At 38.2% G+C, this 27,933-nt stretch overlaps 5 protein-coding genes across 7 annotated transcripts in view; 3 read left to right on the top strand and 2 right to left on the bottom strand.

Moving 5' to 3' along the window:
* taar10a (trace amine-associated receptor 10a) overlaps positions 1-21,661 on the top strand; it is a 92,681-nt gene extending 71,020 nt beyond the window's left edge. For 2 of the 3 annotated variants that reach the window (XM_073933245.1, XM_073933244.1), the window contains 2 exons: positions 19,300-19,422; positions 19,573-21,661. In XM_073933245.1, the coding sequence (XP_073789346.1) occupies positions 19,591-20,601 (1,011 nt within the window). In that variant the 5' untranslated portion in view covers positions 19,300-19,422; positions 19,573-19,590 and the 3' untranslated portion in view covers positions 20,602-21,661. Of the gene's footprint in view, positions 1-19,299; positions 19,423-19,572 lie in introns of those variants that run through there. The other variant, NM_001082898.1, reaches the window with a different exon arrangement.
* taar13a (trace amine associated receptor 13a) lies at positions 877-1,904 on the bottom strand. Its single transcript, NM_001083102.1, has one exon. It carries the CDS (start codon positions 1,900-1,902, stop codon positions 877-879), a length of 1,026 nt encoding a protein of 341 aa, NP_001076571.1. The 5' UTR covers positions 1,903-1,904.
* On the bottom strand, positions 4,795-5,820 carry taar13e (trace amine associated receptor 13e). The gene has a single exon (NM_001083043.1). It carries the CDS (start codon positions 5,818-5,820, stop codon positions 4,795-4,797), a length of 1,026 nt encoding a protein of 341 aa, NP_001076512.1.
* taar10 (trace amine-associated receptor 10) lies at positions 12,309-14,131 on the top strand. The gene is made up of 2 exons (NM_001431135.1): positions 12,309-12,342; positions 13,031-14,131. The coding sequence occupies exon 2, from the start codon at positions 13,048-13,050 to the stop codon at positions 14,074-14,076; it is 1,029 nt and encodes a 342-aa protein (NP_001418064.1). The 5' UTR covers positions 12,309-12,342; positions 13,031-13,047; the 3' UTR covers positions 14,077-14,131.
* Positions 21,662-23,423: 1,762 nt separating the features above from the next.
* taar10c (trace amine-associated receptor 10c) lies at positions 23,424-24,435 on the top strand. Its single transcript, NM_001082900.1, has one exon. The coding sequence runs from the start codon at positions 23,425-23,427 to the stop codon at positions 24,433-24,435; it is 1,011 nt and encodes a 336-aa protein (NP_001076369.1). The 5' UTR covers position 23,424.
* The last annotated feature ends 3,498 nt before the right edge of the window (positions 24,436-27,933 follow it).

The raw sequence follows: 27,933 nt of genomic DNA, 5'->3' as shown, positions 1-27,933 counted from the left end.
CTGGAAAACCCCTGCTCTGGACCACCTAGTTAAAGGGTATGGTTCACAATGTGAAAACAGATAACCAGTGTTCACCTTTTCCAAACAAATCAAACTCTGACATCAAATGAACCTAGTGTGCATGATGAAAGCTCCTTTATACAGTCTTTGTTAAAATAGTTGTCAACTATGTGTCATTGATTTTTAAAAATTATTTTGACCATCAGAATTATAATCTGTCTTCAATTATGTACATAATGCTTACTATACCTATAATCATTTTGATTATAGTCATTTTGGCCATTTTTTCCTCATAGTGGGCAGATTTGGACCTAGTATGTATTAAATAGGTATTGAACACCATCAGACGACGCAGTGGCCCTGTAGGTAGTGCTGTCGCCTCACAGCAAGAATGTTGCTGGTTTCTGTGTGGAGTTTGCATGTTCTCCCTGTGTTCGCGTGGGTTTCCTCTGGTTACCCCCACAGTCAAAAGACATGCGGTACAGGTGAATTGGGTAAGCTAAATTTTCCGTAGTGTACGTGTGTGAATGAGATTGCAGCTGGAAGGGCATCTGCTGTGTAAAACATGTGCTGGATAAGTTAGTGGTTCATTCCGCTGTGGCCAGCCCGGATTAATAAAGGGACTAAGCCGAAAAGAAAATGAATGAATGAACAACATTATGTCTGTTTCTCCATATCTGTTGTTGACACAAAACTGACATGACACAACACAATACAAGTATGTGTGACACATTCAATAATACTGACCTAAGGATTTGCCAAAAAATCCTTTAATTTTGCACAGATAAAACATCCAATTTTGCAGCATTCCTCATTTAACTGTCCTTAAGTGTAAAGATATCAACTTTTGTCCAATGTGTGAACATTAAAATGAAATTACACAGTGAAAACATTGATATCAGATGAGTTTGGTTCAAATATTCTTCTTGTTATAATGAGATAAAGGGTTTTTCTAAACCATGGGTAGAAAAAGCCATATATGATTGGGTTTATGGTTGAGTTAATGTAGCCTAACCAGACAAATGCATCAAACAGAGCAACTGGGGTGGAAAAGTTAATGTAGGGATCCATTAGAGAGTTAATAAAAAACGGCAACCAGCAAATAATAAAAGCACCCACAACTATACCAAGAGTTTTTGCAGCTTTTCTTTCAGATCGCCGAGAGCTTTTAAACACATTCTCATTTTCATTCGGGTTTGCCTCAGTGATTACTCTTGCATGCTTATTAGCAACAACAAATATTCTGATGTATAGTCCGACCATGATGCAAGAAGGAAAGAAAAAGGTTATAAATGTGTCTAAAACTGACCACAATTTACTAAAAAGCAGACTGCAATGTCCCATACAGTATATCGATTCAATATATTCCTCCAGTCCTTCCACATTAGCTTTTGAGTACACCAGGCCATATGAATAGATTGCAATCAGAGTCCAACTGATCATCACCATGACCCATGCAACAGATATGGTTATTCTTGTTGGGTACTGAAGCGGATAACATACAGCCTGATGTCGATCAACAGCAATACAAACAAGATGCAAAATAGACACTGATGTGAGGAACAAGTCAAAAGTTGAGTGAAGCATACAGAAGGTCTCTCCATAGTACCAGCAGCCGTCGACAGAACGGATCATACTAAAAGGCATGACCACCAGTCCAAGCAGCAGGTCCGCCAGAGCCAGAGACATCACCAGGATGTTTGTCGGTGTCTGGAGCTGTTTAAAGTGTGCTATAGAAATAATGACCACTGAATTTCCTAGAATGGTCACGGTCATTGCTGACGCCAATATGAGATACACCACAGTCTGAGTGGACACATGATGTGTGCCTTTAAGACAAGAGTTGTTCACTGCAGGAAAACAAAACTGAGAGGGGTCGTATTCTTGTGATGATAAATCCATCCTGCTGATATGGATATTTTAAAAATGCTGTTTTATTTAGTGTAGATGGGCTTTAAATAGTCTTCTTGCTCTTTTTTTGATCCTCCCATATCATGCATGGGAGCAAATGGCAATGAACCACTCATTAAAATTAAGGGATTGTTTCAAATTGAAATTGCAAAGGTTCACACTGCACGATTTAGGCCCAGATATGTATTAGCCAACAGTATTTCGGCTTGGCTAGGAGGCATTTCTGTGTGGAGTTTGCATGTTCTTCCCAATTTATTTATGTTATAAACTGTCTTTGTGTTTCTTATTAAGCAAACTTACTGTTAACCAGGTCACAGATTTTTACTGTAGCATTGTTATGCTGCGTTCACACCAGATGAGGACGACGCGTCAAACGCGAGTGATTTACATGTAGTCAATGCAAACGCACGAATAGACAGCTTACGGTGCGATTAGCACGAATGATGCGATTCACTCGAGTTTGAAAATCGTAACTTCAGCGGACATTGCACCATGTTAACCAATCAGGAGCTTGCTCTTGTAGGGGCGTGATTATGACACAGTGCCTGTTGTAGGTGTCCCTGTGTAGAGGTCTGCAAATTTCCAAATAAAATGCTGTAGTGATTGTTAACTCTGGTGCTGGCAATATAACAATATATCACTCCTGAGAGATCGATAAAAAGCCAGATCAAGAGAGAGCACGCATGCGACGTGGTGCTGTGTGTCGCTTGTTATAGGCTGTCTGGACTCTGTAGTATCCATCTGGGTGTATTTTTTGGAGGCATATTTAATCACTATACATTCTTTTTACATTCATTTACATTTTACATTTTTCCTTGCCCAATATGTACCTGTTATGTGTATAGAAATAATGCTGATATGACATATGAAACACAATCAGTAGTTGGCAAATATATTGAGTGGATATGTTTGTAAATCTGACTTTGAAAGAGTCAGTGCCTCACCAGCCACAAACATGGCACGTCTCATTACAAAGGGCAAACAAAACTGACATTTAGCCTACAATCCTTGCACAAACTACACGTTTATATGTTAACTCTCTCTTTTGGTTGTACCCAATCTTGACGTCAGAATTTGGAAATCAGATCTAAATTAGTTGGAATGGTTGGGTCGGGTAGAAAACGGGATGGGTTGGGCTGCGGGTCAACAAAGGCAGAATATACAGCGTGATCGATGGGTGTGGAATGAAACCTGGCGGCAGCGAGACTAAAAATTCAGTCGCACGCAGATCTCTTCATCCTAAGGGGAATTCCTCATGCTGACACCTAAAAACAGTTGATTAAACTGGGCTGGGATTAGTCGAAAACACCGCTAAAAGGCTCCATCCTCCAGGTACAGTTTCTGGAGGAGCTGATGAACACGCAAAGCTGGATGCACCTCTGAAATCAGAATCTAGTGGACTCAAACACGGCGCCAAATGAATATAAGCCATTTTTCAGCCTTCCTAAAGCACATAAAGCACAGCTACTATCTCAATACAACCCATGTTAGCCATTTAGCGACAAAACTAGAGTCACTGGGCAGACAGAAGCCCTGCCCATGACGGGAATCTGTGTCTATCGTGAAGCGAATTTGATGTACGAATGAAGCGAGTAAACTCAAAAATGTTCACGTGTCTATTTACATATAAATATCACAATTTATTCACACGTGCCACATCTGGTGAGAACAGCATTACAGTTTTTTTTTCTGCTAAAATCCCAGACATTTTTTACAGTGTATAGCATCGACCCATGATAGATCTTAAATATAACAGAGCATCAGTTTACTATAACTTGTTTTATTGTACAATTATACAGTATAATTTAATCTCATTCATTCATTTATTCATTTTCTTTTCGGCTTAGTCCTTTTCTTAATCTGGGGTCGCCACAGTGGAATGAACCACCAACTTATCCAGCAAGTTTTTACACAGCGGATGCCCTTCCAGTCGCAACCCATTTCTGGGAAACATCCACACACACTCATACACTACGGACAATTTAGCCTACTCAATTCACCTGTACCGCATGTCTTTGGACTGTGGGGGAAACCGGAGCACCCGGAGGAAACCCACGCGAACGCAGGGAGAACATGCAAACTCCACACAGAAACGGCAACTGAGCCGAGGCTCGAACCAGCAACCTTCTTGCTGTGAGGCGACAGCACTACCTACGGCGCCACTGCTTCGCCCCTTAAAAAATGTTTATATTTGTATTTATTTATTTGATATATTCAATGAATATATGTTTCTTATTAATTTAAATATTTTTCCATTATATTTTTTACTATTTTTAAAATACATTTTTGTACTTTTTCCAACATATTTTACATTATTTTAAAGTTATTTATTTACTCAATTATGTATAATATTTAGTATTTTATATATTTTTTCATTTTGCTTTGCTAATATTAAACCTTTTTGGCTTTATTATGGTTTGCTATTTTATATCTTTATTATGATTTACATGTTTAAATATTCATTCATTCATTTTTCTTTACTACGGACAATTTTACCTCACCCAATTCACCTGTACCTACTGCGCCACTGCCTCGCCTATAATTTAATCTCATGATGACAAAGCTAAAAAAGATGACACGGTGGCTCTGTCACCTCACAGCAAGCAGGTTGCTGGTTTGAATTTTGGCTGGGTCAGTTGTCATTTCTGTGTGGAGTTTTTGAGTTCAGCCAACTGAAATGCTAACTGACCCAGCTGGGATTTTAAATAGCGACCTTCTTGCTGTGAGACGACTGTGCTAACTACCGAGCCACTATGTCCCCTTTTTGTTTTACAGTGATAGAAAGACAATATATAAACACTGCATTATTCTCCACCTTCAAGGGAACATTGTATATGTGTAAACTTCAATAAATATCTTGCAAAAAGAACACAATGCACGATGTCAAACTGTGAAAACATTGATGTCAGATGAGTTTGGTTCAAACATTCTCAGTGTTATAATGAGATAAAGGGTTTTTCTAAACCATGGGTAAAAAAGACCATAAATTATGGGGTTTATGGCTGAATTCATGTAGCCTAACCAGACAAAAGCTTCAAACAGAACACCTGGGGTGGAAAAGTTGATGTAGGGATCCATCATCGAGTTAATAAAAAATGGCAACCAGCAAATAACAAAAGCACCCACAACTATACCAAGAGTTTTTGCAGCTTTTCTTTCAGACCTCCGAGAGCTTTTGAACAAATTTTCATTGTCATGCTGGTTTGCTTCACCGAGTTTTCTTGCATGCTTTTTAGCGATCATGAAAATCCTTGCATACAACCCAATCATGACAAAACAAGGCAAGAAAAAAGCTACTAGTGTGTCTATAGCCCCCCATAACGCATTAAAAAGCAGAGTGCATCCTCCCATACAGTATATTGATTCAATATATTCCTCCAGGCCTTCTACGTTAGCTTTTGAGTACACTAAACCATAAGAATAAAAAGCAGCCATGCTCCAACTTATAATCACCATGACCCATGCAACAGGTATGGTTATCATTGTTGGATACTGAAGTGGAAAACACACAGCCTGATGTCGATCAACAGCAATAAAAATAAGGTGAAAAATAGACACAGATGTGAGAAACATATCAAAACTAGAGTGAAGCAAACAGAAGGTCTCTCCATAGTACCAGCAGCCGTCGACAGAACGGATCATACTGAAAGGCATGACCACCAGTCCAAGCAGCAGGTCAGCCAGAGCCAGAGACATCACCAGGATGTTTGTCGGTGTCTGGAGCTGTTTAAAGTGTGCTATAGAAATAATGACCACTGAATTTCCTAGAATGGTCACAGTCATTGCTGACGCCAATACGAGATACACCACAGTCTGAGTGGAGACATGATGTGTGCCTTTAAGACAAGAGTTGTTCACTGCAGGAAAACAAAACTGAGAGGCATCGTATTCTTGTGCTGATAAATCCATCCTGCCACATGTAGTGTATTGTTACTTAAAAGAAGCACCTTAAATACTCTTTGTCGTCTTCACTGACCCTCCTACATGACAATGCAGCAAATGACAGTCAAGTGCTTAAAATATACATAATTTCAGTTTCACCAATCTCTATTGTGGTGCATAGATAACAATTTAAATATCTAGGGTTGGTGAGATTTTTAAATGTTTGTAATTTATTCCTGTAATTCAAATAATTCTTTGGAAATTATTGGTAATCATAAATTGAAATCAATGCTGATCAATTATTCTGGAAATGACAGTCAATGGTAATCATCAACTGTAAGTGGGAGTTATATTTAACTATCAACTGGAAGTGGAAGTCAATGGTGGCCATCAACTGGAAGTGAAATCCAATGGGGACCATCAACTGAGCGTGGAAGTCATATGTGACCATCAGCTGGAAGTGGAAGTCAATTGTGGCCATTGAATAGAAGTGGAATCAAAGGTAATCAGACATGGAAGTCAATGGTGACCTTCAACTGGAAGTGGAAGTTGACGGTGAACATCAACTGGAAGTGGAAGTTTATGGTGGCAATCAACTAGAAGTGGAAGTCAATGATTAGCATCAACTGGAAGTAAAAGTCAATAGTGACCATCAACTGCACGTGGAAGTCAGTAGGGACCATCAACTGGCCGTGAGATTGATTTATGATCATCAGCTGTATGTTAGAGTCAATTGTGACCATCACCTGAAAGTGGGACTTAATGGTGAACATCAGCTGGACATGAAAGTCAGTTGTGGCATTTAAGTGGAGGTCAAAGGTTTTTCATTAATTATAAGGGGAAGTCAAAGGTTTCCATTAACTAGACCTGGAAGTCAGTGAGGACCATCAACTGGCAGTGAATTGTGACCATAAGCTGGGAATAGAAGTCAATTGTGGCCATTAAATGAAAGTGAAAGTCAAAGGTTTCCATTATTTAGTCTTGAAAGTCAATGGTGGCCATCAACTGGAAGTGGGAGTCAATTGTGACCATCAACTGGAAGTGGAATCAATGGTTTCTATTAACTAGATCTGGAAGTCTATGGTGGCCATCAACTGGGAGTCAATTGTGACCATCATCTGAAAGTGGGAGTCAATGCTGGGCGAACATCTGCTGGGTGTGAAAGTCAATTGTGGCCATTAAATAGAAGTGGAAGTCCAATTTTTCCATTAACTAGACCTAGAAGTTAATGGTAACCATCAACTAGAAGTGGTAGTCAATTGTGACCATCAATGGAAAGTGAGAGTTAATTAACTGGAAGTGGGAGTCAATGGTGACCATCAATTGGAAGTGGAATTCAATGATGACCATCAACTTAAAGTGAAGGTCATAAGTAGGGCCAGAAGGAATCTGCGGATATTTTTTTTGCTATTTCTGCGGAGAATTTTGGTAAAAATCTGCGGATTTCTGCGGAATGATTTTGGGAGTATCGTAAAACCTTAATATATGAAATAAAAAGTAATACCTTTTCAGCTTTTGTTTAATGTTTAAAATGCAAATCCAATTTGATTCACTTTATTTGGTAAACAAAACAAGTCTCTCATATAATATCTCTACTAAAAGACAAAAAATATGACTGTACACACTGCATTGTACATAAATCTGATGAACATTTTCATAATTGTCAATAATATTACTTTTATTAATTAAAAACTGAATAAATACAGATCTACACACATTTACTCAAGTGAATAAACAGAATTAATGATGGCTAAAAATCTGTGGAAAATCTGCAGAATTCTGCGCACGCAGATTCCGTGTAGGCCTGTAAGTTAGTATTAACTAGATGTGTAAGTCAATGGTGAGCATCAACTGGATGTGGAAGTCAATGGGGATCCTCAACTGGATGTGGGAGTCAATTGTGACCATCAGCTGCAAGTGGAAGTTAATTGTGGTAATTAAATAGAAGCGGAAGTCAAAAGTTTTTAATAAAGGTTTTTAATAACTAGATGTGTAAGTCAATGGTGAACATCAGCTGGAAAAGGAAGTCAATGGTGGCAATCAACTGGAAGTGGAACTCAAAGATTTTCATTCACTAGATCGGGAGGTCAATGTTGACCATACTCTTTAAGTGGGAGACAATTGTAACCATCAACTGGACCTGGAAGTCAATAGTGACCATGAACTGAATGTGAAATTTAATGGTGGACATCAGCTGAAAATGGAAGTCAATGGTGGCCATCAACTGGAGGTGATCAATTTGATGATCATCAATTGGAAGTGGAAAAGATCATCAACTGGAAGTGAAAGTTAATAGTAGCCAGTCATTCTGGAAGTGCAATTCAATGGTGACCAGTAGTTCTCGACATGGAAGTCAATGATGATTATCAGCTGGAGGTTAACTACTCTTTGATCCTAAAAAGTGTATTGTTTAAAATGCTTCGTTATTATGGTCCAAATTTGAGGAAAAGAAATCAAGGCCTATGATATATGTTTAAAGTCCTAGAATTTGAATGAAAATCGCTCGGTTCCATATTTTAGTGGGGAAACTTCTATATTTTATTAATATACTCTAAACATACTGGGTTATTTGAACATAGCTTGGATATAATATGGACAGACCTTGGGTTAAACTTAAATATTTAATTTGGTTAATATTTTTTAATCCACTAGTTCAAAGTGTCCAAATTATACACAGTGTATCAATACTATAACAATAGTTTTCTCACTAAGTTTTGTAACAGAGCTATTGTTCTACTTACTGTATGAATACATTTTTATACAAAAACATTAGACATGCTGTTACTTCTTTTCTCATTTTCTCATTAATTTATCTTTTCTTTATTTGATATATCACTCTAATTAGACGTCTGTAAGCTTCTCTAGACTGGTTGCTTGTTGACTGTTTTATCTAATTAGCATAATCACAATGATGTAACTCCAGATACTCAGAGCCGCAGGCAAATTTTTTCTCTCCTGTAGGGAGCAATCAGAATAATGTGTGGTTCTTCTGTAGTTTAATGAGGACAGGTGTGAATGTGCGAATAAACAGACTATTTGCAAACAAGTCTAACACTTTTAATAAGTCCCTGAGCTCGCAAATATTTTTAGATGAAGACATGACAATAACTACTAGATATTTCCACAACAGGACTTCTCTAGAGACACCTGTAGGTCACAGATTCACTGGAGGAATCAAAAAACATCTGTTAAGTGTAGCAGAGGCTGGCTAGTAAGTTCTGTGCAGGTAAACCTCACTCCACTGACCTCCAAAGGTGCTCTAGCGATGCTAGAGGTCATGGTCTTTAGCCTCCCTGTTAGAGCAACCAACTCTCATGCAGAAGGTCGCCGGTTCGATCCCAGCTCGGAGCGGGTTGGGTGGTGTAGGACCGGTGGGGTTAAATAAGGATTTTAAGAATATTGCTCTCAATCATCTCGACATTTTGTCCACATTTCTTTCGCATTTAGTTATCTACCTTATTGGAGAAGGAGCAGCAGGTCAATCTGTGATTCTTGAGTCTTTCATGCAGAGAAATCTCCTTAGGTCTTTGGATAATTCTGCATTCAGAAGTTAATGTCCAAACGGATCTAGGTATCAGTCACATTGTTGTTGCAGATGAAATATAGCACAGAAAGTGTGGTTTGAATATGTTCCATTTGGCTAGATATTGATTAGCGAATGCCCATCCAGCTGCAACCCACTACTGGGAAACATCCATACACACTCATTAACATGCATAGACTACTGCCAATTTAGTTTATTCAATGCACTTATAGTGCGTTTCTTTGGACTGTGACAGAAACCGGAGCACCCTGTGGAAACCCACACCAACACGGGAAGAACATGCAAACTCCAGACAGAAATGCCAACTGAATTCAACCGGGACTCGTACCAGCAATTTTTTTGCAATGAAGCAACAGTGCTAACCACTGAGCCACGTGTCGCCGGTCTCATAACATTCATTCATTCTATTTTCGGCTTAGTTCCTTTATTAATCTGGGGGCGCCACAGCGGAATGAACCACCAACTTATCCAGCATATGTTTTACACAGCGAATGACCATCCAGCTGCAACCCAGTACTGGAAAACATTCATAGACATTTATTCAAATTATGGCCTATTTAGTTTATTCAGTTCACCTATAGCACATGTCTTTGGACTGTGGGGGAAACCGGAGCACTCGGAGGAAATCTATGCCAAATAGGGAAGAACATACAAACTCTGTGTCGTTGGTCTGGTAACAGTAATACTAAATTTATCTAGTTTCGTCTTCGGTTCCAAACCAATATGGGTGATTTCATGGGCATGCCATAGAGTTTTATTGATAAGCATGCTTTGGAAGAGTTAGTGGTGTTTATGTTAAATTTTTACCCCATGTAACATGTAAGGCGATGCGGTGGCGCAGAAGGTAGTGCTGTCACCTCACAGCAAGAAGCTTGCTGGTTCAAGCCTTAGCTGGGTCAGTTGGCTGTTCAGTATGGAGTTTGCATGTTCTCCCCGCATTTGCGTGGGTTTCCTCCTGGTGCTCTGGTTTCCCTCACAAGTCCACAGACATGTGGGACAGGTGAATTGGGTTGGCTAAATTGTCCTTAGTGTATGTGTGTGAATAAGGAGTGTATGGGTGTTTCCCAGTGATGGGTTGCAGCTGGAAGGGCATCCACTGCGTAAAAACAAATGCTGGATAAGTTGGCGGTTCATTCCGCTGCGGCGACCCCAGATTAATGAAAGGACAGAGCTGAAAAGAAAATAAATAAATGAATGAATGAACATTTAATAAGTTTCAAGCCAAAAATAATGTTCGTTTCATGTTGTAGTTAACTATAATAATCCACTGAAAACTATTAATTAATTTATTTATTTACTTGCTTGTTTATTTTACAGGGACAATACACATTGTTATACAAAGATAACCGATGTTGCGTACATAGGGCATATAGCATAAAGCTAATTTGCAGCCCTCGTCCCTGGTTAGGCTTTACATAAAAAAATAAAAACAAGAATAAAACACAAAACAACAAACATGCACAATCTATACAGAGCCACAAACATAAAATGCAAATCAATCTGCATAAAGAGAAATGTAAACAGGACCAACCTGAAAGAATAATACTTAATGCTCACATTGCTGTAAAGATTTCAACCATTCTTTCAGCTTTACAGAAAAAACTGTCCTTAAAATCCTGAGTTCTGATTGTAACATTAATGAACAGGCATGGCATTCCATTAATGTGAACCTTTTACTGAAAAGGATGACTGACCCACAGCGGTTCTGCATCTGCGGATTCTACAATTCCCACTGCCCCTCTAGTCTTCGCCCCATCACTGTGGAATTTATGCATCAACTCACAGACTACTTTAGGGGCAAGACCATGTATACACTTAAACGTGGTTTTTAAAAACGAGAACTTTAAAAAACTATCAAAACTTAACAAATAATATTTTTAAGAATTTGACAATGATGCCATCTTATTGGTTTTTGATAAATTACTTTTAAAGTTTGTTTTTATGAATACAATTCATTTATCTTGCTCACAATGTGTTTGTAAATTGCAGGAAATGTTATTGTTTTCACATGAAACATACTTAAATGGATTATGACTATTAAAATAAGTCTTTCATTTTTCTTCAAATGTGATTTATTTTTCATAATAGGCTTTCTTATTTCAATTCAAAGCCTTGGTCTGGGCAAATGGGCAAAGTTCCATAAAATGTACAAATCAATTTGACAAAAGAATAGAAAAATAATGAATATGTGTTGCATTACTGATTTAGTATACTCCTGAAAGACAAAATGAACAAATAGGAAGTAAAATAAGAGCTTAACAGCCGGCATTCATTGATCCTTGCAATTCACTTGCAATTCTATCAAACCTCTTCAGCTGCTCCAGAACGCAGCAGCATGAGTGGTCTTTAATGAACCTAAAAGAGCACATGTCACTCCGCTACTCATCCATTTGCACTGGCTGCCAGTTGCTGCTCGCGTCAAATTCAAAGCTCTGATGTTTGCTTACAAAGCGATTTCTGGCTGCGCCCCTTCTTATCTGCTCTCACTTCTGCAGATCACAAATCACTTTCCTGAACTTTTGCATTCAATCTGCCCAGTTGGTGGAATGAACTCCCTAACTGCATCAGAACGGCAGAGTCACTCGCTGTCTTCAGGAAACAACTAAAAACTCAACTATTTAGTCTCCACTTTCCTTCCTAATCTGCAATTGCCTCTCTGGCTCCACCGCTAACTGTACTACAAAAAAAAAAATTACTAATGTTTCTCTTCTTACACTTTACATATCTGAAACTTGCCTACAGCACTTACTCATTTTTGTTCTTATAGTTGTGTAAATTGCTTCCTTGTCCTCAGTTGTAAGTTGCTTTGGATAAAAGCGTCTGCTAAATGTAAATGTAAATGCACTATCCGTATAGAGAAAAGATCTTCTGGGAAAAGCTGACAAATGATGGATGTGGTGACAGTAGTGATGCAATACAGGAGGGGGGAAAGAGATATAAATATAAGCTTTCTGGACATTCACTCTTATATGCAGTGGAAAGATCTATGCTACCAATGTCTAATGGTATGATTTACATTCATGCTGCAAAGCTGATAGTATTATTGTGTGGTTATGGCTATGAAATCTAATGTAATGGTACCTGTTTATTTTGTTGCTTCCCTTTAGATAATTTATTTTAAATAATTGTCATTAAAGGGATAGTTCACCCAAAAATGAAAACTCCATCATCATTTACTCATCCTCCACTTGTTTCAAACCTGTTTGAGTTTTTCTTTTCTTCTTCTGTTGAACACAAAGAAAGATATCCTAAAGGATTTTGGAAAAACAAAATCAGCCGTTGACATTTATAGTATGTTTTGTCCCCACTATGTTTTTTTTTTTTTTAAATGTTCTTCAGGATATCTTGTTTTGTGTTTAACAATTGAAAGAGATGTATGTTAATTCATCATAAATGAAGAGGAATGTTTTTATATTTGGGTGAATTATTCATATAAAGTATTAGTAGATTGTCTGGTTACACTTGATTTTGATGGTCAGCTTTAAACATTCTATAGACTATAAGTCAACTAGCTAACTAATTCGATTGACTAGTAATGAGTTAGTTTACAGTACATATAGATGCAAACTTCAACTTATATTAAACAAAACATTTATTATAATATATAATAAATAACCATTTGTTGATCTTATGTCAATGTTTTCAATGTATGTTGTATGACTTCAAGATCTACGTTTGTTGGTTTTCTAACAGACAATGTCCAGCCAGAGATGGACCTAAGCAATTCAACAGCGACTCAATTTGGGCTTGTTCTCTGCTTTGAGTCGATCAACAACTCCTGTGTGAGATATATCTACCCATCTGAGATCCAACTTATGCTCTACTTGTTCTTCAGTGCCATAGCGCTCACCACAGTATGCGGAAACCTGCTGGTCATCATAGCCATCCTTCATTTCAAGCAGCTTCACACACCGACTAACTACCTCATCTTGTCTCTGGCTGTGGCCGATCTGCTAATCGGAGGAGTTGTGATGCCTCCCAGCATGCTGCGCTCCATCCAGACCTGCTGGTATCTGGGTGATTTGTTCTGTAAGATACACAGCAGCGTTGATATTATGCTATGCATCGCATCTCTTTTGCACATATCCTTTATTTCTATCGATCGCTATTATGCTGTATGTCACCCTCTCCAATATCGAAGTAAAATCACACCGCCGGTTTCCTTCACGATGATTTCTCTAAGCTGGGGTCTGGCGGCCTTTGTTGGATTTGCGATGGTATTTCTACAACTCAATATTATGGGATCGGAAGACTTTTATTTTGATAATGTCGCTTGTAATGGAGCTTGCATTATATTTCAAACCCCTGCAGCAAGTATTACGTCTTCATTCCTTGCTTTCGGCCTTCCTGCAGTAATCGCTGTCAGCATATATCTAAAAATTCTACTTGTTGCACGAAGACAGTCCAAATCTATACAAAGTGTAAGCAAGAAAAACAGCTTATCTGTGAACAAAAGTGAGGGGAAGGCCACCAAAACGCTGGCTATCATCATGGGGGTGTTCTTTATCAGCATCTCACCTTTTTTCTTCTGCAATTTAGTGGATCCGTTCATCGATTACACAATATCACCGGCTGTTTTTGATGTGCTTTTGTGGATTGGGTATTTTAATTCTCTGTGCAACCCTTTTGTTTACGCATTCTTTTATAGGTGGTTTAGAAAAGCTCTAAGAATTATTCTTCTGGCCAAAATATTTGTTGTGAATTCTTCACAGCTTGACTTGATGGGTCGACATGAGTAGGGAGAACAGTTTCGTGTAAATAGTGATGCATGTAAATAAACAGAAATATAATGTTTTGCATTCACTTTATTTGTGTCCACTTTAGGCATTTTAAATGTGCAATTTAACACTGAAGCACTAATTAAATGCATTTTTTTATCCGCTTGTTAAGTCGTGACGTATGAAATACTGTTTCCGGGTCTAAGCTGCTACTCATTTGAGTTGAGAAAATATTCTACATATCACACATTAGTAGTAAATTTTATATAAGATCATGGTGTACAAAACAGTCTCAGGACTTGCTGCCTCCCAGACACTAATAATTTACCTATTTATTTAAAATCAATCACTTTCTGGCCATCAGATATTAGGCATGGATTTATATATATATATATATGTGTGTGTATATGTGTGTATATGTGTATGTATGTATGTATATATATATATGTATATATATATATATATATATATATATATATATATATATATATATATATATATATATATATATATATATATATATATTTACATTAAAGTCAGAATTATTAGCCTCCCTGTTTATTTGTTCCCCAATTTCTGTTTAATGGAGAGCAGATTTTGTCAACACATTTCTAAACATAATAGTTTTAATAACTCATCTCTAATAACTGATTTATTTTATCTTTGCTATGATGACAGTAAATAATATTTTACTAGATATTTTTTTCAAGACACTTGCATACAGCTTAAATTGACATTTAAAGGTTTAAATATGTTAATTAAGTTAACTAGGCAGGTTAGAGTAATTAGGCAAGTTATTGTATTATGATGGTTTGTTTTGTAGACTATTGGAAAAAAATGTAGCTTGAAAGGGCTAATAATTTTAATTTTAAAATGGTGTTTAAAAAATTAAATCTGGTTTTATTCTTGCCAAAATAAAACAAATAAGACTTTCTCCAGAACAAAAAATATTATTAGACATACTGTGAAAATTTCCTTGCTTTGTTAAGCATCATTTGGGAAATAAAATAAAAAAAAATTTAAAGGGGGGCAAATAATTCTGACTTCAACTGTATATATATATATATATATATATATATATATATATATATATATATATATATATATATATATATATATATATATATATAAATATATATATATATATATATATATATATATATATATATATATATATAGAGGTCTTGATTTTCGAAAGTATTACAGTGCTTTTTAAACATTTATTATTACCATTTGTTGATTCTGCCCACATACAATTTGATAGATAGATAAACAGGTTGTATATTCATAACAAATTGTAAGGATCTTCATAAAAAATTTGGTTTCCTGTATCAAAAGCAACGCTCTTTTCTCATAACTGATAAAAAGACTTCTATTCGCTTTCTTGTATAGCCACTACATAAAAATTGTGGAGGTTAAATACTAAACATGTGTTTTTTACAGTATTTATGATGAACATGAATGAATGTCTGTCAGAACACTTTATTAATTTTTGAGATCCATCCATTTCAATACATGCATAGATTAAGTTCCATACCTAATAAATCACATGTATATTCATAACATTGAACAAACATAATTTAAGTTTGGGCGGCATGGTGGCTCAGTGGTTAACACAATCGCCTCACAGCAGGAAGGTTGTTGGTTTGAGTACCTGCTGGATCAGTTGGCATTTCTGTGTGGAGATTGCATGTTTTCTATGTGTTCACGTGCATTTCCTCCGGGTGCTCCGGTTTCCTCCACAATCAAAGACATATGCTATAGTTGAATTGAATAAACTATATTGGCCGTAGTGTATGAATGTGTGTGTGAATGAGAAAGTATGGGTGTTTTCCAGTACTGGTTTGCGACCAGAAGGCCATCCGCTGTGTAAAACACATGCTGGAATAGTTGGCAGTTCATTCCATTGTGATGACCTCTGAAATAAAGACTAAGCCGAAGGAAAATGAATGAATGAAATACAAAATCTGAATTTTTTGTCAATATTTATGATGATGAATGTGAGTCAGTAGACTTTATTAAATTTTGACATCCATCCATATCAACAAATGCATATAGATTAAGGTCAATTTTATCAAGTGCTTCAAATTTTGCAATACCCAATAAATCACATGTACAATTATCGAATGAACATAATTTAGGTTTGTCCACAGTTGATTTCCCTCATAAAATAAATGTTTCAGTGCTACAACGCTATTCTCCTCATATAGGGATTAAATATACATTGACAAATCATTTTTCCCTATATTATAAATATAGGGCGGCACGGTGGCTCAGTGGTTAGTACTGTCACCTAACAGCAAGAAGGTCGCTGGTTGGTCCCGGCTGGACTAATTGGCATTTCTGTGTGGAGTTTGCATGTTCTCCCTGTGCTGGCGTGGGTTTCCTCCGGGTGCTTCGGTTTCACCTACAGTGCAAAGACATGTGCTATAGGTGAATTGAATAAACTAAACTGGCCATAGTGTATGTGTGTGAATTAGTGTGTATGAATGTTTCCCAGTTTTGGGTTGCAGCTGAAAGGGTATCTGATGCATAAAACATATGCTGGATAAGTTGGCGGTTCATTCCGCTGTGGCGATCCCTGATGAAAATAGGCTACAGCAGCAGAACACCACACAGGGTGCCACTCCTGTCAGCTAAGAACAGGAAACCGAGTCTACAATTGGCACAGGCTCACCAATCTGCACAATGGAAAATTGGGAAAACATTGCCTGGGCTGATGAGTCTTGATTTCTGCTGCAACATTCAGACGGTAGGGTAAGAATATGACATGGATCCATCCTGCCTTGTATCAATGGTTCAGGCTGCTGTCATGGTGTAATGATGTGGGGGACATTTTCTTTGCACACTTTGGGCCTATTAGTACCAATTGAGCATCGTGTCAACACCACAGCCTACTTGAGTATTGTTACTGACGATGTCCATCCCTTTATGACCACAGTCTACTCATCTTCTGATGGCTACTTCCAGCAGGATAACGCACCATTTTAAGGGTGCTTTCACATCTGTAGTTTGCTTAATTTGGTCCGGACCAAGCGCAATAAATGATTCGTTGTTGCATCTTCTGCCGTCTTTGGGTCGTTTTCACACCACTCTGCTAGCTTTGGTCCGAACCGGTTGAAACGAACCAAAATGCAGTCATCTGACAAAATCCACATCTCTCATTGGCCAGATGTTGTTGAACATATTTCCCAAACTGCTTATTGATTGGTCAGAATTCACGTGCGGGAAAATGCCAGTGAACTCCCGCAGGTAAACAAAACCTTTTACTCTGGAGGGACGACTGCGCTGGCTAATTGTATCTCTGCTTTAGACAAACTATACATTAAGAAAATGAAGCGCGGCCGCGGCTGAAAAAACAGTGTTTAATGCATCCCTCGTCACTTCAGGAGGAGCCGTGAATTCATTTAGCTAAACTGCAACATGGTCATCTTGCGGAAATATTACCAACGTAGTGTTTTCCCCTCTCTCTCTCTCTCTCTGTTGGTAAAGCGCTGTCAACAAATATTTTTCCTCCATATCCCATAATGCACAGCGCATCTGCCTACGGCAGCTGAATTAGTCCAAAACAAGCGGTACTTTTTGCGGTTGGACCTGTTTTAGTACGTCTTCAAGCAGGTCTCGGTACGCTTATTTGGTCCGCTTTTGGTGCGCACTTGAGTACGATTGCTGCATTTACACCTGCCCAAACGAACTGCACCAAAAGGGGAAACGAACTCTAATGCGATTCAATCGAACTACGTAAGGCAGGTGTGAAAGCACCCTAAGAGTTCACACTCAGCTGATAATTAATAAAGCGTAATTGGCATGCTGTCTCTGGAGAGAGCCTTGAGCTCATAATATCCTCGAGCTCGGGTCTCCCTCCCATTAGAAGGGCGAGAGGGGAGTTCGAGCTCAGGTCTGCTTGTCGCCATGTGAGAAGTGTAAACTAAGGTTGTCTTTGTTGATAATTTGGTTTAGTCGATTGGCTATGGTGTATGTTTTTGGACGGTGGTAGGAAACCAGGGAACCCGGGGGAAACCCATGCAAACACGGGGAGAACATGGAAACTCTGCACAGAAACGCCAACCGGCCTGATAGAAGGTTGGATCAGCGGTGTTCTTGCTGTGAAGCAACAGTGCTAGCCACTGGGCCACCGTGTTGCCCTATCGGAAAATAGGGTGAGAAGTAGGGGTGGAAACTTCAAGACGAAGATAACTGGAGTAAAAAACTCTGGTTATTTATAATGTTTCCGTAATCATCTAATAGGGCTGATTACGGAGCTAACGAGGTGTCAGCTGTGTTGATCATAAGCACGTGATCCTCTCGAAATTAGTTTATAACCCCACATCATAAAGCACGAATCATCTCAGACTGGTTTCTCGAACATGACAACGAATTCGCAGTACTCAAATGGCCTCCACAGTCGCCAGCCCTCAATCCAATAGAGCCCCTTTAGGATGTGGTGGAACGGGAGATTCGCATCATGGATGTGCAGCCGACAAATCTTCAGCGACGGCGTGATGCTATCATGTCAATATAGAGCAAAATATCTGAGGAATATTTCCAGTATCTTCACTGCAAAAAATGATTTTCTTACCTAAATTTTTCGTCTTGTTTCTAGTCCAAATATCTACAAATTCTTAAATCAAGAAGCATTTTCTAGACAAGCAAAACATATTGTCTTGTTTTAAGAAAGAATATGCCAAAATGAAGTGAGTTTTTCCTCAAATCAAGCTAAATAATCTGCCAATGGGGTAAGCAAAATAATCTTGATTTTCGATTTGTGATAAGATTATTTTGCTTACCCCATTGGCAGATTATTTGTTGTTGAATCTATGCCACAAATGATTAAGACATTTCTGAATGCAAAAGGGGGTCCAACACAGTAGTAGTAAGGTGTACCTAATAAAGTGGACGGTGAGTGTATGTCACACTTCGGGGAAAAAAGGACAATCCTACTTTTTTTTTTCATGGCAACTTTAAACAAACCTGTGTACAGTATTGCATTCACACTGTGGCCATCTGGTGGTAGAAGTAATGAATAGCACTTTTCAAAACATTTATAAAATTAAACATGAATTAAAATACCATAGGATACAATCAAATCATATGTTGCAGTGATAATAAATAACTTGAAAAATAATCAAGTTTACCAGTTCAACATGCTTTTTGTTAATTTCTAAGTAGTTGCAATTCTTTATTAAAAATTAGTTTTGAATGATTTTCAAGTTAGATGCCATGTATTTTGTTCACGTTGAACAGCTTACGTCCATCTTGGATAAACAGCCCCACAATTGGTGACAGGACTCAAAAGGGAGGTGCTGCTGGGAGTTGCTTTCCTATAAATCGGGGCTCTCTAATACACAGAGTGCTGTTGCCTGGAGGGTAAAGTCATGCTGATTATTATAAAATGGATTATATGTTCTCTGTTTATTTGTTTGGATTTTTGTTCACTTGTGTGAAATAATATCTATTAGGAAAATAATGTAGGAGCAGTTTGTAAGTGTTGACAGTTAACCTTTTTGTTCATTGCAGAAGGTGGAATCAAAATAAATGGATGACCATATCAACATCAGCCAAACTGAGTCCTGGGAAAAGCCTCTTCTCTGTTATGAGTTTAGTAACAGGTCTTGTCAGAAGTTTGTTTATCCTTTGGATACTCGTATATTGCTATATATGCTTTTCAGCATCTCTTCAATAATCACAATCATAGGAAACCTGCTGGTGATCATAACGGTCGTTCATTTCAGGCAGCTTCACACGCCGACTAACTACCTCATCTTGTCTCTGGCTGTGGCCGATCTGCTTGTCGGAGGAGTTGTGATGCCTCCCAGCATGCTGCGCTCCATCGAGACCTGCTGGTATCTGGGAGATTTGTTCTGTAAGATCCACAGCAGTCTTGATGTCACATTGTGCACCGCTTCAATTCTAAACCTCTGCATCATTTCTTTAGACAGATATTACGCCATATGTCACCCGTTCCAATATCACAGTAAAATGACGTCGCTTGCCACATTGATTATGATTATCATCTGCTGGACTGTTTCGGCTGTTCTGGGCTTTGGCATGATCTTCATGGAGCTGAATATTCTCGGTGTTGAAGATTTTTACTATGAGAACATCAGATGTGATGGTGGCTGCTTTGTGTTTCAGAGTAAAACCGGAGGTACTGTGTTCTCACTGATCTGTTTTTATATTCCTGCATTTGTCATGCTCGGTGTGTATCTTAAAATCTTACATGAAGCTCAGCGGCAGGTTCAGGCCATCCAGAGTGTGAATTCTGAACTGAAGAAGGAGGGAAAAGCCACTAAGACTTTAGCCATCATCATGGGAGTCTTTCTGACATTCTGGATTCCCTTTTTCCTCTGTAATCTCATTGATCCATTAATCGGCTACTCTGTTCCTTCACTAGTCTTTGACTTGTTCCTGTGGGTTGGATATTATAATTCCACCTGTAATCCAATAGTGTACGCCTTCTTTTACAGCTGGTTCAGACATGCTTTCAGAGTCATTCTGTCCAAAAGAGTATTTCAGACTAATTCTTCAAGAACAATATTGATGTAATAATAAAGATGGTCATGTTTAAATACAGTTTTGTACTTCTTAACAGACCCTTTTCACTAAAAGAAGTGCAAATCTGTTATTTTAAACGCTTGTAAGTCTGGCCTACGTGATCTTAGTGCATATGAGTGCTGTCATTCAGGGCACTTGTGAGTCCACAAGTGTTGATCTTTTCCCCTCTCAAGGACACTTATGAATCACTAATAAACAAAAATGCTGTTACACATATTTCCGAATGACTTTTTAAAATCTTTTTATGTCACACTAAAAATTTATTCTAATACAAAACTAATATTGACATTCAAAATACTGTATGGTACTACCGGGTGTATATTTTTCATCCTTGCTTGTATATGAAGTATACACTGTTCTTTCTTTTAAAAAAACATGTTATCTTAGTTATTATGAAGATTGTGTTTCCATAAATCATTTACCTTGTTTCTCATTTCGGCTTGGTAAACTCTGGCTGAAGTGAACCACAAAATTTTTAAATTAATTTAAAAAGAGATGATTTTGAAATAAAATCCAAGATAATCTTCATGAAACTGTCATCGATGAATTTTCTTCTGTAGATTTCTTATATTATGCATAGCAACCGTCCGGAAGTCTGTTACATATGTTACTAAATGAAAACCTGTACAGTCTGAAGGGTAACGTCTAGATACAGCTGCGGATACGCACATCACCCCGATCAGCAAATTTCCTTTGGCCCTGATCTGGCCCAAATCAACAGCCCAGATCAGTTAGTGTTTACTGGCCCACATTCTTTTTAGCCAGAACTGAACCAAAGTAGTGCCACAACTCCACCAAACTTGAGCCAAGTAATACATTTTTATGCGGCTCAGATATGGGCCTTGCATTCAAGATTATTAAGGCTGAGTTCTGTTACGCCCTTACATTGCCCACATGTGGCTGACCACAAATATTAACTGAGTAAATCACACAACAAAAATTACAATCAATAGTTTACTTTAATCAATGCAACTTACATTCAGATAAAACAATTCATTCATTCATTTTTCAGCTTAGTCCCTTTATTAATCTGGGGTTGCCAAAGTGGAATGAACCGCCAACTCATCTAGCACATGTTTTATGTAGCGGATGCCCTTCCTGCTGCAACCCATCTCTGGGAATCATCCACACACACTCATTCACACTCATACACTACGGACAATTTAAGCTTACCCAGTTCACCCTAGCCGCATGTCTTTGGACTGTGGGGGAAACTGGAGCACCCGGAGGAAACCCACGCGAATGCGAAGAGAACATGCAAACTCCACATAGAAACGCCAACTGAACCAGCCAAAGCTTGAACCAGTGACCTTCTTGCTGTGAGGCGACAGCACTACCTACTGCGCCACTGCGTCACCAGATAAAACAATTATTGAACTAAATTTTGACAAATAAGGAGTTAGAAGTGGGGCGCAGTAGGTAGTGCTGTTGCCTCACAGCAAAAGGTCGCTTGTTTGAGCCTCGGCTGGGCCAGTTGGCGTTTCTGTGTGGAGTTTGCATCTTTTCCCTGCGTTCGCGTAGGTTTCCTCCGGGTGCTCCGGTTTCCCCCACAAGATGGATCGCCCCGCATTGTCTATCGGCACAACCCTAGTTCCGATCAAATGTATCGAACCACAAATGTAAAACCCTAAGATACACCCTAAGATATTTAATGTGCACCCTAAGATACTGTATGTTTGCGTGACCGTGCTTGTGTTTCTTGCCTATGAAGGCCATTTTTGTCCATGCATAATGTTAATAAGGAAAACTGTAAATGAGATGTTTCATGTGCAGATGACTGATAAAATAATAAAATTGTTTTGCAGACTGCATGAAAGGGTGGTGGGTTTCTGTCATGACTGTGTTTGTCCACCAGATGCCACTGTAGTTCGCCAGCAACCCCCAGCGAACTACAGTGGCTTTTTGAACTACACTTCCATACATTCTTTCGCACACACACCCGGTCTGTCATCTACACTGATTTACAACCACAGCTGTCTCCGTTCTCCGTTGATTACCTGGACTATATATTCAATCATTCATCCTCTGTTTGTCAATTGGTCGTTGTCCTTGTTGGTATGTTGTTCCCGATCTTGATCTTGATCACCATAACGTGACAGAATTATCAGCTCACAAATGGATCCAGCAGATGACGTGATTGTGCACATTAAACAATGTAACCGCTCAATTGAGCGTTACGTTAAGGAGTTTTTGGAGCTAGCCCCAAAGAGCTCTCACAGTGACCTTCTACTGATGATGTTCTTTCGGGGAGGACTTTTGGAACCAGTCCGTTCTCAGATGCCACCTTATGAGGAGGACTGGAAATGTAGTTCAAACCTGCTGGGGGTTGCTGGCGAACTACAGTGGCATCTGGTGGACAAACACAGTCATGACAGGTTTGTTTAGACCTTTGGAGGCTGTGTTTGATAAACTGTTGATGAGGTTTTCTCAGATGTTATGGGATTTGACAAAAGGGAGGCTGTTTCGAACCTCTGGGGCTATAAATATACCCCCTGTGCTCTTTGCAGTAATCTTGATTTTGTGTTAGGAGAGGTGAGGTAAGAACATGGTATATATGATTATAGTTGTATGTGTAAAATGTATTGTTTGGATTATTAGCATATAGAGTTTGTGTCTTCTGTGCAGATTTATTGTACTATTTGGCCAATTTATATTGAATGGATAGTAGCTTACTGTTGTTTGTGTTGGATATGCTCTAAATTACATGTAATAATTAGAAATATCAGAACTTGGAGGATAGAAATGCATGAAATTAATGATACAGATTAACTTTGTGCTTTGTTTTAAACAGAAACGCTCTAGTAAAGGGTGTAAATGGACATCCGGATAAACTTCAACCAATCTGAAATATTGGAAAAGCCCTTCCTCTGTTATGAGTTCAGTAACAGGTCTTGCCAAAAGTTTGTTCATACATTGGAAACGCGAATATTGTTCTACATTCTTCTTAGTGCCTCTTCAATAATCACAATCATAGGAAACCTGCTGGTGATCATAACAGTCGTTCATTTCAGGCAGCTTCACACACCGACTAACTACCTCATCTTGTCTCTGGCTGTGGCCGATCTGCTTGTCGGAGGAGTTGTGATGCCTCCCAGCATGCTGCGCTCCATCGAGACCTGCTGGTATCTGGGAGATTTGTTCTGTAAGATCCACAGCAGTCTTGATGTCACATTGTGCACCGCTTCAATCCTAAACCTCTGCATCATTTCTTTAGACCGATATTACGCCATATGTCACCCGTTCCAATATCACAGTAAAATGACGTCGCTTGCCACATTGGTTATGATTATCATCTGCTGGACTGTTTCGGCTGTTCTGGGCTTTGGCATGATCTTCATGGAGCTGAATATTCTCGGTGTTGAAGATTTTTACTATGAGAACATTAAATGTGATGGAGGATGTACACTTTTTCAGAGTAAAACCATAGCAATTGTGTACTCACTGATCTGTTTTTATATTCCTGCTTTAGTCATTCTCTGTGTGTATCTTAAAATCTTACATGAAGCTCAGCGGCAGGTTCAGGCCATCCAGAGTGTGAATTCTGAACTGAAGAAAGAGGGAAAAGCCAATAAGACTTTAGCCATCATCATTGGAGTGTTTCTGACTTTGTGGGTTCCTTTTTTCCTCTGTAATCTTATTGATCCATTCATTGGTTACTCTGTTCCTCCACTGCTGTTTGACTTGTTCTATTGGATTGGATATTATAATTCCACCTGTAATCCAATAGTGTACGCCTTCTTTTACAGCTGGTTCAGACATGCTTTCAGAGTCATTCTGTCCAAAGCAATATTTCAGACAAATTCTTCAAGAACTGTGCTGTTGTAAAATTAAACATAATGTAGCAATGGTTACTGATGTGTAATTTTTTGATTAGTAAATATTGCAGTTGAATTATTTTAATTTTTGTACTGTATGTGTTTTCTAAAATAAATATTCTAAACTCAAAAAAGCACAAATTAAATGTAATTTTTAAAATATCATATGTGATATAAAGGTAACACTCTCTTTTTTGATAGTTCTTTTGATATATTACTAGACTGTCTGCTTAATATCTGTTGATCAGACTTTTAACTGACTATAAGAAACTTTGCAAGTACATGTCAACCTACACTAACCCCAACCTAACAGTCTACTTGTAATCTAATGAGAGTTAGTTGGCATGCAGATGCAACATAACTTATATTGAACAAACGGACCATCAAAATAAAGTGTGACCGAAATAAATGCCTGAAATTTGATGATATAGATGTAGAGCTCCATGCATGTGCATTCATTGACACTTCCCTAAGCTTTGTGCATTGTTCCCTAGTGTCTTCTCCTTCATTGCTCTCTACCTGAGCATGAGAACTCCCTTATTTTAGTTCAGAACGTTCATTCAAATATTTACACGGTCGTACTACCTGCAGCATCTTACTAGAGGAGTATGACATGTGACATAATATACTTCCATAAATAAATACAATATAAAGGAACATATCACATTTAAACACATTTTAATGAAGCATGTTCTCTTCAAACTGAAATCATTTTGCATTGGAATGTCTTTATTGTCATTGAGGGGCAATTTGGTTAACAGCAATAGCTGACACAGGTCAACACTCGAACAAACAGAAATAATAGTAAACGATAAAATCAATCATGACCAAGTACAGTTGAAGTGAGAATTATTACCCCCCTAGTTTACCCCCCCCCCCCCCAGTTTCTGTGTAACAGAGAGCAGATTTTTTTTCAACACATTTCTAAATATAATCGTTTTAATGAATTCTTATAACTGATTTATTTCATCTTTGTCATGATGACAGTAAATAATATTTGACTAGATATTTTTAAAGACACTTCTATACAGCTTAAAGTGACATTTAAAGGCTTAACTAGGTTAATTAGGATAATTAGGCAGGTTAGGGTAATTAGGCAAGTTATTGTATGATGATGTTTTGTTCTGTAGACTATCAAAAGAAATTTAGCTTAAAGGGGCTAATAATTTTGACCTTAAAATAGCTTTTAAAAAATTAAAAACTGCTTTTATTCTAGCCGAAATAAAACAAATAAGACTTTCTCAATAAAGAAAAAATATAATCGGAAATACTGTGAAAATTTCCTTGCTCTGTTAAACATCATTTGGGAAATATTTAAAAAAGAAAAAAAATTAAAAGGGGGTATAATAATTCTGACTTCAACTGTAAATAAAAAAGTGCAAATGCAACTTAAAGCTTGTTAAGTAACCCAACTGCAGTTGGAACAAGTGATTGTAAATATCTATTGGACCGTTTGAAATAAGCATATTTTCTTCATCATGTCACAAAATCCTGTAGTACTTTGCAGGGCACTTGCTCACTTTCACAAGCACACAAAATATCTCCCTCCTTCACAAACTCACTTTCAAAGTGAGAAAGATCAGGATCTAAAGAATTAAATCTATTATTAATGCACTGCAGTCTACAGGCTTTATATTTATTTAATTTGTAATGGTTCTACATTTATTACATCATTAATTCAATATGACTGATCTAGAATATAAACTTCTTTATTTTATCCAATCAGTTTTTAAAATGGGAAATATTAAAAATATGCATTGCAAATTCTTTTTACACCCACAGCTTCCAGTAGCTTCAACTAAGGTATAGGATTGTTGACCATTGTTCTAGAAGAGCATTTGTGAGGTCAGGCACTGGTGTTGGAAAGAATGCCTGGCCCACAGTCTTCTCTCTAATTCATCCCACATTTGTTCATTTATTTTATAGGTCAGAGCTAATAACTAATAACTAGTGAAGTTATTCCACACTACACTCACTCATCTACAGAAGTTGGACAATGAAACTGAAACACTGGCTAATTTACTGTTGGAGGGTTCATGGCTATATTTCTCCAGCCTGGTGACCTCAACTCTTCTGTTTCTACCAACACTGCTGCTACAGCCACACCTTTGGTCGCTCGTGCCAATACCAAACATCTGTTTCAATGGTGGCAGCAACAAACATTTTGAGCTTTGGACAATTTGAAACTTGTATTGTTCTCTGAGTCCAACTTCACTGTCTTTTACACATCCAGGAGAGTTACGGTGTGGAGAAGACTCTAAAGAAGTGCACAACCCAGATTGTTGTTGGCCCAAAGTGAAGCATGGGGAGGGATCAGTGATGGTTTGGGCTGCAATATCATTTATACTTGTGCTGGATGGGCGTATCACTGCCAAGGACTATCGAACCATTCTGGAGGACCTTGTGCATCCAATGGTTCGAACACTGTATCTTGAAGGCAGTGCTGTGTATCAGGATGATGATGCACCAATACACACAGCAATACTGGTGACCAGAGTGCTTTGATCAAGATAAAAACAAAGTTGAACATCACCCATGGCCTGCACAGTCACCAGATCCAAATATTATTGAGACACTTTGGGTTGTTTTAAAGAAGCGAGTCAGGAAATGTTTTTCTCCACCGGCATCACATAGTGACCTGTCCACTATTCTGCAAGGCCCCTAGATTTTTGAATGAGTTGTCCAAATTTTATCGTCTTGGTGCGCCACGTGTTTGACTGATCTGGCGCCTCATGTATCAACGCTGCGTACGCACAAAAAATTTGCGTACGCCAGGTTTCACGCTCAGAATCGCTCACGTTTGGATTTGCTAACAATGAACTGAACGTGGGAATGTGCGCAGCTTTATGGCAGGCGTACGCACATTTTTTGTGCGTGTCTGTTTTATTTCCATTGGCGACTCCTAGAGGCAGTTGTGTTAAATTCCTCTCTACAAAGTGTCTGAGCCTTGCAATGGCAGCTGTATGAGACGGGTTCAGCAGGTATATAAGGTTTCCATACCATACAGTTGACCAGCTAAACATTAAAGCACAATTTGCAGCGGTCGCCTGTTTTCCCAATGTAATCTGAGCTATCTACTGCACGCACATTGCTATAAAGACACTATCTGAAGATGAATTTGCATGCGTGACTCAGAAACATTTCTATTCAATAAATGTGCAAATAAAATGTGATGCACAAACTTTTTAATGATTCCTACTTGTCTTTCTCGTGATAAATAGTAGGCAAAATCTGATATGTAGCGGGGGGAAAAAGAAGAAAGAGTTCATCAGACGCTGGATTCGAACCGAGTTCATGCTCGAATGTGTCAAAACATGTTGATGTGCGTCTTACGAGCTGCGCCACTGAGACTGTTAAAAGTACTGCAACATTTTACACCTATAAACCACACTATTTCTTTTTTAATTCACTCGGTGCGATGTTCAGACCCAACTGTGTTAACCGCATCAGCTAAACTCTCCCACTCTATTTTTTTCTTTTGTTGTTTATTCCGGAGAACAAACTTGCA

Source organism: Danio rerio, chromosome 20 (assembly GCF_049306965.1).
Source record: "Danio rerio strain Tuebingen ecotype United States chromosome 20, GRCz12tu, whole genome shotgun sequence".
In the NCBI taxonomy this organism is placed as follows: domain Eukaryota; kingdom Metazoa; phylum Chordata; class Actinopteri; order Cypriniformes; family Danionidae; genus Danio; species Danio rerio.
This window is presented reverse-complemented; position numbering and strand designations above follow the sequence as displayed.